This window comes from Nipponia nippon, unplaced genomic scaffold, assembly GCF_047370975.1.
Source record: "Nipponia nippon isolate SJK-2023a ecotype South Korea unplaced genomic scaffold, ASM4737097v1 scaffold_84, whole genome shotgun sequence".
Classification (NCBI taxonomy): domain Eukaryota; kingdom Metazoa; phylum Chordata; class Aves; order Pelecaniformes; family Threskiornithidae; genus Nipponia; species Nipponia nippon.
The window spans coordinates 174,165-188,299 of record NW_028262407.1 but is presented as its reverse complement, the minus strand read 5'-3'; the positions used below and the strand labels follow the sequence as shown (position 1 = coordinate 188,299).

Below are 14,135 nucleotides of genomic sequence, written 5' to 3'. Positions count from 1 at the left end.
GATTTTTTTCCTAATACCTAATCTAAATCTCCCCTGGCACAACTTGAGCCCATTTCCTCTTATCCTATGACTTGTTACTTGGGAGAAGAGACCGAGCCCCATCTCACTGCAACCTCCTTTCAGGCAGTTGTAGAGAGCAATAAGGTCTCCCCTCAGCCTCCTCTTCTCCAAACTAAACAACCCCTACTCCCTCAGCTGCTCCTCGTAAGACTTGTGCTCTGGACACTTCAACAGCTTCAATAGCTTCATGTTTTGCTTTTGGGGGGGGGTTCAAATCTGAGGGCCTTTCATCTTCTGAGCCTCCATTCATTCCAACCCCAGGGCACATGGTGGGTCCCCATCCTCTCCTCTCCTCACCCCTCCAAATTCATTTCCAGAGAGCCTGGTATATGCCACCACTCCTGTCATACATGAAGAAACCTGAGGAGAGAATGGGAGCTCATGGACCATCTCCCCTGCGACTGGACACCAAGAAGAGAGCTTTTAAATTAAGAACATGTGGTCCAGTGGAACTCAATAGTACCATGATCTTAACTCCCAAAACACTGAGAACACAAGGAGATCAGACTCTTCAAAAAAACACTTCCTTGGACATTTTCTTGGCAGCAGCTTTGGAGGAAGAGCCCAGCCTTCAGGCACTGGACCTGGGAGATTCTGTTTTATTGAAGAGCTGCTATTGTACATGCCACATAGCACACAGTGTTGTGCAACAGTCAGACACAATAAGATCAAGCCTCAAGACAAGGAGTATAAGCCCAGAAAATTATCTATAAGCAGGATTATTGCGAGAGAAGAAAACAGACTCCTGGCCTAAGAAAGACTCTGGGAAATGTGATGAGAAAGGAAGGCAGGTTATTCTCGATGAAACAGCGGCCATTGGGTCATTTTCCATAGGGCATCCTTGAGCTCCTGGTTCCTCATGCTGTAGATGAGGGGGTTCACTGCTGGAGGCATCACACTGTACAGCACTGCCACCACTAAGTCAAGAACTGGGGAGGAGATGAAGGAGGACTTCAAGTAGGCAAACATGGCAGTGCTGACAAACAGGGAGACCACGGCCAGGTGAGGGAGGCACGTGGAAAAGGCTTTGTGCCGTCCCTGCTCAGAGGGGATCCTCAGCACAGCCCTGAAGATCTGCACATAGGACACCACAATGAATACAAAACACTCACAGACTAAACAGGCAGTAACCACAAGGACCCTAACTTCCCTGAGGTCGGCACCTGAGCAGGAGAGCTTGAGGATCTGGGGGATTTCACAGAAGAACTGGTCCAGGACATAGCCTTGGCAGAGGGGTAGCGAAAATGTGTTGGCAGTGTGCAAGAGAGCATTAAGAAACCCAGTGCCCCAGGCAGCTGCTGCCATGTGGACACAAGCTCTGCTGCCCAGCAGGGTCCTGTAATGCAGGGGTTTGCAGACGGCCACGTAGCGGTCGTAGGCCATGACAGTGAGAAGAAAATACTCTCCTCCAACGAAAAAGACAAAGAAAAAGAGCTGTGCAGCACATCCCAAGTAGGAGATGGCCATGGTGTTCCAATTCCACAGGGAATTGGCCATGGCTTTGGGGAGAGTGGTGGAGATGGAGGCAAGGTCTAGGAGGAAGAAGTACATGGGGGTGTGGAGGTGGTGGTCACAGGCTATGGTGGTGATGATGAGGCCGTTGCCCAGGAGGGCAGCCAGGTAGATGGCCAGGAAGAGGCAGAAGATCAGGAGCTGCAGCTCCTGCCTGTGTGCGAATGCCAGGAGGAGGAACTGGGTGATGGAGCTGCTGCTGGACATCTGCTGCTTCTGGGCATGGAAAGTGCCAAAGGAGAGAAAAGAGAAAAATTCAGAGAAGCTTCTCTGAGCCAAATTTCATTCATTCATTCATTGTGCAATACCTAAGGGTGTTTTTCTTTCCTGGGGGGCTGTTACACAGCTCCGAGGCTTCAGCTCTGGTTTGTGCTGGCTGAGTGTGCTGTGCAGAGCCGTGCCCTCTCCCCAGGGGCTCCGGAAGGGTCAGCCCTGCTTTCCAGCAAGGACCCATGGAGGCAGCAACAGCCCAGGGTGTTTGGAGGGAGGCTTCCTGGGGAGGAGTTCCCTGTGCTGCACTAGAGCGGAGGGCAAAAAGCCCAGAAGGACGCTTTCTTCCCCAGAGGAAGCTGGGAGATGAGGCGCAGCAAACGTATGTCGGTACACTGTGTTTTAGTATGCAGACACCCCCATCCCACTTGGGAAATGGTCTTGGAAAGGCTGGAATTCCCCCAATGCCCCATTGCTCTCAGTGCAAACCTGCGTCAGTGCTCCCATGCAGGAGGGCTGCTCTGTCCATCAGCCTGGTGCCCAGCTGCTCTGGGCTTGCACCGCTCTCAGCTGCAGGACGACTGCACCCAGACGTTGCTCTGCAAAAGACACTGGAGTGTCCTGGGAGCAGAGGGGTCCTGTTCCAGGTGCAGAGTTCAAAACACCTCTCCTTTCCAGCACAGCTCTGCGGAGTATGAGGAAGAGGACAGGGCAAGGATGCTGATTGGCATGGGCAGATCGGGTGCTCTCCGACATCTCCAAGGTCCTGCAGGAGAGCTGTGCCCTTCTGGAGGGATGCTCACAGCCCCGCAGGACTCCCTGCCCAGCATAATCAGGTGTCTTAAGGTGCTGTCTGCTAAGGGAAGCAGTGCCTCATTGCCCAAGCACTGAGTGCAGTGTCTGGAGCCTGGAAAATGAAGAGAGGGCTTGGGCACCTTGGTCCCATGGAAACACCTCCAGGGCAGCGCCCTCCAGGTCAGGGCCAGAGCAGGCACTCCCCACCCCCACCCCTTGCCCCACACCACCACCGTTACTGCCAGGGACCCCACGAGCAGGAAGAAGAGCAGCACAAGCAGGGGGAGGAACAAAGAAGAACTCTGTGACTCTCCTCCTAAGGGAAGCAAGGAGAGGAGAGGCAGCCGGGCACTCAGGAAAGCCTTCTCCTTCCCCAGCAGAGCACAGCACCTCCCAGTCAGCAAAAGCGCAGGGCATTTGCTCTCAGCCCCTTTGCCCTGCAGAGGGAAGCGGCCACGTGTCAGGAGAGATGCCCCTCTGCTGTGCCAGAGCTCTGGCTGCAGAGGAGGCAACTCCTGCCCTGGACCACACAGCCTTGAGGGCAGAGGCTGTGCTGGGTGGGAGACGAGAGCAGGGGTCTTGCGCAGAGGAAGGTGTCTGCATTGGAGGGCATGACAGGGAGCTTCCCAAATTCTGCCTCCCATGCCATTTGGGGTTGGAGGTTCCTAGAGCTCTCTGCCCATGTCTCTGCTGCCTGGAGCTATCCCTGCCGGGAACTGTTTCTCTGCCCTCCAGTTTTTCCCTGTCAGGGATCACAGACCCCATCACTCACTCCTGTCTGCTCAGCTCTGACCTGAAGTTCCAGGCAATCTCTAGAGGTACTCCCAGTTTGCAGGCAGTGAGGAGCAGGTCAGACAAACCCTGCTGAGGCCAGCAAAGGTGATGCTGGTGCTCTCTGGAGGTAGAGGACTGGATGGACGCAGTTGCCTTGGCTCCTACCAGACCTACTGATCTCTCAGCATGGCAGCTCAGGACTCTCAGGCTCCCTCGCCAAACGCAGCAGCGCCTTTTCCCTTTGTCCTGAAACAGCAGGAAACTGGAAGCACGGCCTCAGGAAAGCTCTTTAGCTGTAAGGTATCCCCTGCCTTGCTCTTCCTCTGCAAAAGCCCCCTCTGAAATGCCCTGGGCAGCTCTGGCTGCACACCCTGCCTTCACCCCTTCCCCCTTGTCTAACATGAGCCCCTGGGCTGGGAGGCCTCCTGACAGACCCTGGAGGCTGGAGGCTATGAACGCTTTCGGAGACCCTTCCCGCAACGGCAGCTGCATTGCCCTGCACCAAGAGACTTCCCATGTCAAGGGCTGGAAAGGTTTCTTCCCTTGCAGCTCTCCTCTCTCCTCCCACTCCAGCCTGCCTTTAATCTCGCTCTGCCCTACTCCTTTGCCCAGAGCCCTGCTGCGCTTGGCAGAGGAGTTGCTCCTCGGCAGAGCTGTCTCTCTGCACTGCTGCCTGCTTCCCAGGAGCTCCCTCCACCCCAGGAGCCTGTCTCAGCCCCGGAGGAGGGCACCTGCCCAAGACGTCACTTTCTCTGCCCCCCACCCCACTCGGCGCTCCCTCCAGGTCTCCCTGCGGCTCTCCAGGAACCTGGTTGCAGCAATGTCCTTTCTGCTCTCCCAGACACAGTTAGGTCTGAGAATCCCCCTGCCTTGGCCCATCATGAGGCAGGACACCTGGACACTGCCAGGGAGGCATCTCCTTTAGCCATGCTGAGGGAAGGCAATCAGCTGAGTCAATGGAGGCATCTCATGCTGGATTTGTAGTGCTGGGGCTGGAAGGGACCTCAGCTCCCTCCCCTGCCTGCCACAAACCCCCAGGAGGTGCGATTCCCCTTGCTTCGGTCATGGCGCCTGTTACAAATAGGCACCTGCCCTCCTTTTCTATGGTCTCACTGTCAGAGATGGAGACCAGGAGTTGACACACAAGCCCCTGGTGACATTTGAGGTGCCAGATGTAGTCCACGGTAATGGAGCAGTACTGAGAGACTGGGAAACATCTGGGGGCATCATCCTGCGGCCTGGTGAGGATGCCAGCTGAAATGACGGCAGATGCCCACATTTAGGACATCGCCACCTCTCCCTACTCACGCTGTTCAGGGCCGCCCATAGAGGTGTTCAGCTGACCACATGGAGTTCTGTGCCCGAGGGAGAGTGAAGTCACTCTCTTTCTCCCGTCTTTACCTGTATTGACGAGCTGTGCACTGGCTGTAACAAGAGTTGTCTCACACATCCCCACGGAGCCCGACCTAATGGAGGGCAGCTGCTCACTGAATGGCCAAATACAGGCCTGTAGGGCTCTGTGAGACGCCAAGGCTCTCCACCAAAACTGCCTGTGGCTGGTGGGGACAGCACAGGACCTGCAGGAAAGCCACGTCCCCTCAGAGCAGGTGTGTGACAGACACCCCAGGCGGCATCTCCGATTCCTTTGGTGCTTGTGTGCAAATGACTGATCCCCACCCCTGCAGTGAGGCCAGCTCTGTCCCATCTCTATCCGGTAGGTGCAAGGCACTGCATGAATTGGAAGCACGTTGCACTGGGGTCTCCACCTGCGGGCCTACGTTCTCAACATCTTCTGGTTCTCCTCTCCCCCATCCTTTACTCACCCTCTTGATGAGACACTCTTCAAAGAGTCCAATGAATCTGGAGGTCAACAGGTTGGGTGAGCCCTTGTGGGTGAGGATCGGAGGAGAGGCCAGTTTGGGCAACATCGTGGTGGGAAATGAAGAACCTGCAATCAAGGGGAGGAGGTGGACAAGCTCTTACTTAAGCAACTCAAGGAAGTCTCCAGATCAGTGACCTGGGGCTCTTTCTGGGGACTTTAATGACCCTGACATTCATTGGAGGGGGAAGACAGCACTGTGAAAACAGACCAATAGGTTTCTGGAGGATGTTGGAGCAATTTCTTAGGAAAGCCACCAGCTGGACCAACATAGACGATGCTCACCTGGCTCAGGTCCTTGCAAACCATGAAGAGCTGGTGAGGGACGTGAAAACCAGTGTCATCCTTGGCTGTAGTGACCATGAAATAGGGGGGTGCAGCTCTTGAGCAGCCTGAGGAAGGAGAGGAGCAGAGTGCAGGTGTCAGACCTCAGAGGGGAAGACTTTGGCCTGTTCAGGGGGCTTTTAGTGGGGGATCCCATGGGCAGCAGTGAGGGGCAGCACAACTCAGTACAGATGGTCTTTGAAGCCAGAATCGCCCACAAAGAGCAGTGGTGAGTCCATAGCTGATGAGACCAGCCTGGGTGAAGAGGAAACTCCTGAGGAAGCTCCATAGTTAGTAGAAGCAGAGAGGAGAGGCAGATGCAGAGGCTCACTTGAGAGGGAGGAATTTAGAAATGGGCTTTAGGAAACCCACAGCTTCCCTAGAGATGACCCTTGCCACGCAGACCAAGGATAAAACTAAACTAAAACTGAACCAAATATTCTTCCTCATAGGTGGAGAAAGGGCGATGGGGCCATCATGCAGTCCCCCATACCTACGGAATGGGGAACGTTCCCAGCCCTTAGGCAAATCTCTTCCCTCTCTCTCTTGACCTGCATAGTGTTTGTGCTTGAGAAAACCCTCATCATCATGCACATGGAGGCAAACCAGCATCCGCACACCCCCATGGGCTTCTTCTTGGGCCATTTGTCTTCCCTGGAGATCTTCGACAGATCCACCACCCTGCCCCAGCTGATGGCCAGCTGCGTGACTGGGAACAGTACCACCTCTGCTCATCACGGTGTTGGTATTGTTTCCTGCACCGTTTGCATGTACTGAGTTTTTACTACCCGTGACCACATCCTACGATCAGTACTGGGCTGTGTGCCACGCCCTGCTCTCTACAAGACTCATGAACCGGCAGGTCTGTCTCCAGAGGGCAGCTGCCCCTTCGCTAGGGGCATTTCTGTCATCTACAGTCATAATTTCAGTCGTGTCCCAGATACAGTTGTGTGGCCCCAGTGGAGTGGACCACTTCTGTGACTTCACCCCATTGCTGGAGCTCTCACGCAGTCACACTGTGACACTCGTGCTCTTTGCTGTCATAACCTGCTTTTTAGATCCCATCCTCCCCTTCCTGTTCACATGGTCATCCTGTGCGCATCAGAGATGCCTCCCCGGGACAGCTCTCCCATCCAGCGTGGGCAGGCAGAAAGCCTTCTCCACCTGCTCCTCCCACCTCACTAGTGCCACTCTTTTCTATGACACCCTCATCCTTGGGGGTGTGATGCCCAGAACAGCCCTCCTGAGACAGTTTGACAAAACCCTTTTTTCTCCACCATCCTCACATCCCTGTTCAATCCCTTCATCTACAGCCTGTGGACTAGAAAGGTTGGGGGACACTGAGAAAAATGCTCAGGGAAGCTGTGAGCTGCGCAGAGACCCCACTGGAGCTGTGGGCCTGCAGGAAGAAATCACTTCTGGCTCTCTTCTGAGCCAGGCCAGAGGACCTAGGCTGGCGTGTGCTGTGTCCTGGGCACTCCGCTGGAAGGGTGGGATATGAAGAAGGCTTCTGGTGTGGGAAGGAGCAGAGAGGTGCTGGTAGAGCTGGCCGGTGTCATCAGGAGACCTCTCTCAAACATCTTGGAAGGGGCAGAGAGATCAGGGAGGCTGCAAGGTCCTCAGAAAAGGCAAATATCAAACGCATCCTCAAGAAGGGCAAGAAGGAGGATTGGGAGTGTTACAGGTTGGTCAGCTTCACCTCAGTCCCTGGGAAGGTGGCAGGGCAAATGCTCTTGCAGCTATCTCCATCACTTGAAGGACAAGAAAAGGATTGCTGAACCCATGTGGGAGGGGAAAGAAGGGCATGCTGTGTACCTGGACTTTTGCAACTCCTTGGATGTGGTTTCCCGTGGTCTCCCTAGAGCGGATTGTTGACATCTGGACTGAAGAAGTGGATGCTGCGGTGGGTGGGAAGTTGGCTGGACGATCAGGAACAAATCTGTCAGTGGTACAAAGTCCTCCGAGGAGCCAGATACTAGCAGCATCCCTCAGGGATCAGCAAAATTTCTTAAAAAGTCATGAAAAGCTGGAAATGAAGACTTTTTCAGCTATTACCTAGATTTCTTTTTCTGAACTCCTTCCAGTTTGGACTGGGACCAGTCCCAGTACAAACTGGAAGCCTTTAACCCCTCTCAGTACAGACTGACCCCCCTCCAAGCAGAAACTGCGTCCATTTAACCACTCCCAGTACAGACTGGGCCCTGTCACATTATAAACTGGATCCTGTTAACCCCTCATAGTACAGAATGGACCCCATCCGAGTCCAAACTGGTTCCCTTTAACCCCTCCCAGTACAGACTGGGCCCTGTCACGTTATAAACTGCATCCCCTGACCCCCTCCCAGTACAGGCTGGGCCCCGTCCCAGTACAAACCTGATCCCTTTACCTCTCCCAGTACAGACTGGGCCCCCTCCCAGTACAAAGTGGATCCTTCAAACACCTCCCAGTACAGAATGGGGCCTCTCCCAGTGCAAACTGGACACATTTAATACTTGCCAGTACAGACTGGGCCCTGTTCCAGTACAAACTGGTTCCTTTTAACCCCTCCCAATACAGACTGAGCCCCCTTCTAGTACAAACTGGATCCATTTAATGCCTCCCAGCACAGACTTTGCCCTGTCCCAGTATAAAATGGAGCCCTTGGTCCCCTTCCCAGCACAGACTGGGCCTCATCCCAGTACAAACTGGATCCCTTTCACATTGCCCAGCTCAGACTGAGCCCTGTCCCAGTACAAACTGCATCCTTATATCCTTTTCCGTTACAGACTGGGCACGTCCTAGTACAAAATGGATCCCATGATCCCTTCCCAGTACAGGCTGTGTCCCGTCACAGTCCAGCCTGGATCCCTTTAACTCCTGCCAGTACAGCCTGGGCCCCATCCCAGTACAAACTGGATCCCCTGGCCCCATCCCAGTAGAGACTGGGCCCTGTCCCCTGTCCCCGTACAAACTGGATCTCTTTAACCTTATAGACTGGGTCTCTTCCCTGTACAGACCCCTAACTGCCCCCCAGATCCCTAAGGGCCCCCATGGACCCCTAAGTGCAACCTTGGCACCCCTAAGTGCGTCCATTGTCCATACCCCTCCCTCCCTTCCCTCCACTATGCCATGCCCCATGTGTCCTCTGGCCCCAGCTGCAGCCCCGCTTCTTGACCTAAACCTTGCTGTGGGCCAGCCCCACCTCCCCCAGCGCCTTCAGCCCTTGGCTGAGACTCCCCCTCACCTCATCCAGCCTTCCTTGGAGGGAAGCCTCTGCCCAGGCCTTCACCTGAGCTTGGGTGGGCTCAAGGCTTGTCCTCCTCCGCTGGTGCCGGGTGGCCATTAGATCTTTAGAAGGTCTCAAGCTCAACCTTGGGTGTTGACTGAGAAGACAACCACTCCAGTGGAGACATCAGAAATCCTGCGATAGCTTCAAGGTCAAATCCAAGAGGAAGAAGAGAGGTTGTAGGTGCTGGAGATCATCTAGTCAAAGCCCACCTTAGAGTGGAGACCACCCCTGGAGATACCCAACGCACAAGTGGTGTCCCTCAGGGGTCCATGCTGGGACCAGTACTGTTGAATATCTTTATCAAGGACATGAATAGTGCAACTGAGTGCAAGTTTTGAGATGCCACCAAGCTGAGTGGGGCAGGTGACACTCCCAAGGGACAGGATGCCATCCAGAGGGACCTGGACAAGCTTGAGAAGGGGGCCCATGTGAACCTCGTGAGGTTCAACAAGGCCAAGTGCAAGGTCCTGCACCTGGGTCGGGGCAACCCCTGGTGTCAATACAGGCTGGGGGATGAAGGGATGGAGAGCAGCCCTGAGGAGAAGGACTTGGGGGCACTGGTAGATGAAAAGCTGGACATGAGCGGGCAATGTGCTCTCACAGCCCAGAAAGCCAACTGTATCCTGGGCTGCATGAAAAGAAGCGTGGCCAGCAGGTCGAGGGAGGGGATTCTGCCCCTCTACTCTGCTCTGGTGAGACCCTACATGGAGTACTGCGTCCAGCTCTGGAGTCCTCAGTACAGGAAGGACATGGACCTGTTGGAGCGGGTCCAGAGGAGGGCCACAAAAATGATCTGAGGGATGGAACACCTCTGCTGTGAGGAAAGGCTGAAAGAGCTGGGGGTGTTCAGCCTGGAGAAGAGAAGGCTGCTGTAGGAGGGTAGATTTAGATTGAACACAAGGAAAAATTTCTCCCAATGAGGGGAGTGAAACATATTTCCCAGAGAGGTGGTAGATGCCGCATCCTTGGAAACATTCAAGGACAGGCTAGATGGGGCTCTGAGCAACCTGATCTAGTTGTAGAAGTCCCTGCCCATTGCAGGGGGGTTTAGATGACCACTAAAGGTCCCCTCACACCCAAAGCATTCTATGATTCTATGATTCTATGATTCTATGAATGCTATGACCAGGATTAGAGGGGACTCTGCCTCCAGCCAGGTGGTTGAAAGGGGCAGCCGGGTTTACTGGACTGTGTGGATTCCATGGCCTGGCACAGCAGACCCACAGGATGATAAGGCTCTAATGGACAAAGGTACACAGTGTACCCTATTGCCATCAAGCAATAAAGGGGCAGAACCCATCTGTATTTCTGGAGTGACAGGGGGATGACCATGGGACCATAGAAAAGGAGTGCAGGTGCGTATTTGTACCAGGTGCATGACTGAAGCAAGGGGAATCGCACCTCCTGGGGGCTTGTGGCAGGCAGGGGAGGGAGCTGAGGTCCCTTCCAGCCCCAGCACTACAAATCCAGCATGAGATGCCTCCACTGACTCAGCTGATTGCCTTCCCTCAGCGTGGCTGAAGGAGATGCCTCCCTGGCAGTGTCCAGGTGTCCTGCCTCATGATGGGCCAAGGCAGGGGGATTCTCAGACCTAACTGTGTCTGGGAGAGGAGAAAGGGCACTGCTGCAAAGAAACCTCTCTGCAGAGGTGAGAGAGGCAACATCGGTGATTCCTTCAGTCTCTTCCCAAGCAGGTTCCTGGAGAGCCCCAGGGAGACCTGGAGGGAGCGCTGAGTGGGGTGAGGGGCAGAGAAAGTGACGTCTTGGGCAGGTGCCCTCCTCCGGGGCTGAGACAGGCTCCTGGGGTGGAGGGAGCTCCTGGGAAGCAGGCAGCAGTGCAGAGAGACAGCTCTGCCAAGGAGCAACTCCTCTGCCAAGCGCAGCAGGGCTCTGGGCAAAGGAGTAGGGCAGAGCGAGATTAAAGGCAGGCTGGAGTGGGAGGAGAGAGGAGAGCTGCAAGGGAAGAAACCTTTCCAGCCCTTGACACGCCAAGTCTCTTGGTGCAGGGCAATGCAGCTGCCATTGCGGGAAGGGTCTCTGAAAGTGTTCACAGCCTCCAGCCTCCAGGGTCTGTCAGGAGGCCTCCCAGCCCAGGGGCTCATGTTAGACAAGGGGGAAGGGGTGAAGGCAGGGTGTGCAGCCAGAGCTGCCCAGGGCATTTCAGAGGGGGCTTTTGCAGAGGAAGAGCAAGGCAGGGGATACCTTACAGCTAAAGAGCTTTCCTGAGGCCGTGCTTCCAGTTTCCTGCTGTTTCAGGAAAAGGGGAAAAGGTGCTGCTGCGTTTGGCGAGGGAGCCTGAGAGTCCTGAGCTGCCACGCTGAGAGATCAGTAGGTCTGGCAGGAGCCAAGGCAACTGCTTCCATCCACTCCTCTACCTCCAGAGAGCACCAGCATCACCTTTGCTGGCCTCAGCAGGGTTTCTCTGACCTGCTCCTTACTGCCTGCAAGCGGGGAGTACCTCTAGAGAGTGCCTGAAACAGGGAGGTTTCTTCAGGTCAGAGCTGAGCAGACAGGAGTGGGTGATGGGGTCTGTGATCCCATCTGGAGGGCAGAGAAACAGCTCCAGGCAGGGATAGCTCCAGGCAGCAGAGACATGGGCAGAGAGCTCTAGGAACCTCCAACCCCAAATGGCATGGGAGGCAGAATTTGGGAAGCTCCCTGTCATGCCCTCCAATGCAGACACCTTCCTCTGCACAAGACCCCTGCTCTCGTCTCCCACCCAGCACAGCCTCTGCCCTCAAGGCTGTGTGGTCCAGGGCAGGAGTTGCCTCCTCTGCAGCCAGAGCTCTGGCACAGCAGAGGGGCATCTCTCCTGACACGTGGCCGCTTCCCTCTGCAGGGCAAAGGGGCTGAGAGCGACTGCCCTGCGCTTTTGCTGACTGGGAGGTGCTGTGCTCTGCTGGGGAAGGAGAAGGCTTTCCTGAGTGCCCTGCCGCCTCTCCTCTCCTTGCTTCCCTTAGGAGGACAGTCACAGAGTTCTTCTTTGTTCCTCCCCCTGCTTGTGCTGCTCTTCTTCCTGCTCGTGGGGTCCCTGGCAGTAACGGTGGTGGTGTGGGGCAAGGGGTGGGGGTGGGGAGTGCCTGCTCTGGCCCTGACCTGGAGGGCGCTGCCCTGGAGGTGTTTCCATGGGACCAAGGTGCCCAAGCCCTCTCTTCATTTTCCAGGCTCCAGACACTGCACTCAGTGCTTGGGCAATGAGGCACTGCTTCCCTTAGCAGACAGCACCTTAAGACACCTGATTATGCTGGGCAGGGAGTCCTGCGGGGCTGTCAGCATCTCTCCAGAAGGGCAGAGCTCTCCTGTAGGACCTTGGAGATGTCGGAGAGCACCTGATCTGCCCATGCCAATCAGCATCCTTGCCCTGTCCTCTTCCTCATACTCCGCAGAGCTGTGCTGGAAAGGAGAGGTGTTTTGAACTCTGCACCTGGAACAGGACCCCTCTGCTCCCAGGACACTCCATTGTCTTTTGCAGAGCAACCTCTGGGTGCAGTCGTCCTGCAGCTGAGAGCGGTGCAAGCCCAGAGCAGCTGGGCACCAGGCTGATGGACAGAGCAGCCCTCTTGCATGGGAGCACTGACGGAGGTTTGCAATGAGAGCAATGGGGAATGTGACCCCTTCCAAGACCATTTCCCAAGTGGGATGGGGGTGTCTGAACACTGAAACACAGTGTAATGGGACACATTTGCTGCACCGCATCTCCCACCTTCCTCTGGGGAAGAAAGCGTCTTTCTGGGCTTTTTGCCCTCCGCTCTAGTGCAGCACAGGGAACTCCTCCCCAGGAAGCCTCCCTCCAAACACCCTGGGCTGTTGCTGCCTCCATGGGTCCTTGCTGGAAAGCAGGGCTGACCCTTCCGGAGCCCCTGGGGAGAGGGCACGGCTCTGCACAGCACACTCAGCCAACACAAACCACAGCTGAAGCCTTGGAGCTGCATAACACCCCCCCCCCCCCGAGGGAAGAAAAGCACCCTTAGGTATTGCACAATGAATGAATGAAATTTGGCTCAGAGAAGCTTCTCTGAATTTTTTTATTTTCTCTCTTTGGCAGTTTCCATGCCCAGAAGCAGCAGATGTCCAATGGCAGCTCCACGAATGAGTTCCTCCTCCTGGCATTCGCAGACACGCGGGAGCTGCAGCTCTTGCACTTCTGGCTCTTCCTGGCCATCTACCTGGCTGCCCTCCTGGGCAACGGCCTCATCATCACCGCCATAGCCTGCGACCACCGCCTCCACACCCCCATGTACTTCTTCCTTCTCAACCTCTCCCTTCTTGACCTGGCCTCCATCTCCACCACTCTCCCCAAAGCCCTAGAGAACTCCCTGCGGGACACCATGGCCATCTCCTACCTGGGATGTGCTGCACAGGTCTTTTTCTTTCTCTTCCTCGTTGGAGGAGAGTATTGTCTTCTCACTGTCATGGCCTATGACCGCTACGTGGCCATCTGCAAACCCCTGCACTACGGGACCCTGCTGGGCAGCAGAGCTTGTGTCCACATGGCAGCAGCTGCCTCGGGCAGTGCGTTTCTCAACTCTCTCCTGCACACTGCCAATACATTTTCTCTACCACTCTGCCAAGGCAATGTCCTGGACCAATTCTCCTGTGAAATCCCCCAGATCCTCAAGCTCTCCTGCTCAGGTGCCTACCTCAGGGTAGTGGGGCTAATTGTGGTTAGTGTCTGTTTAGCCTTTGGGTGTTTTGTTTTCATTGTGGTGTCCTATGTGCAGATCTTCAGGGCCGTGCTGAGGATCCCCTCTGAGCAGGGACGGCACAAAGCCTTTTCCACGTGCCTCCCTCACCTGACCGTGGTCTCCCTGTTTGTCAGCACTGTAATGTTTGCCTACTTGAAGCCCCCCTCAGTGTCCTCCATATTTCTAGATCTCGTGGTTTCTGTTTTGTACTCGGTGGTGCCTCCAGCAGTGAACCCCGTCATCTACAGCATGAGGAACCAGGAGCTCAGGGATGCCCTATGGAAACTGACCCAATGGCCGCTGTTTCATCGAGAGTAACCTGCCTTCCCTTCTCTGCGCATTTCCCATTTCTCACTTTTTCTTAGGCCATGTTTGCTTTTTTCTCTTGTGGTAATCCTGGTTATGGGTAATTTTGTAGGCTTATACTACTTGTCTTGAGGCTTAATCCCCTCGTATATGACGCTTGCACAACACTGTGCCAGATGTGGCATGGCCAATAGCAGTTCTTCAATAAATGGAATCTCCCAGGTCCAGTGCCTGAAGGCTGGGCTCTTCCTCCAAAGGTGCTGCAAAGAATATGTCCAAGGAATTGGTCTTTTAAAGAGTCTGTTCTCCTTTTGTTCTCAGT

At 55.1% G+C, this 14,135-nt stretch overlaps 1 protein-coding gene across 1 annotated transcript; it reads left to right on the top strand.

Annotated features, from left to right (window-relative positions):
- Positions 1-12,889: 12,889 nt before the first annotated feature.
- Positions 12,890-13,825, top strand: LOC148050411 (olfactory receptor 14J1-like). The gene has a single exon (XM_087742826.1). It carries the CDS (start codon positions 12,890-12,892, stop codon positions 13,823-13,825), a length of 936 nt encoding a protein of 311 aa, XP_087598952.1.
- The last annotated feature ends 310 nt before the right edge of the window (positions 13,826-14,135 follow it).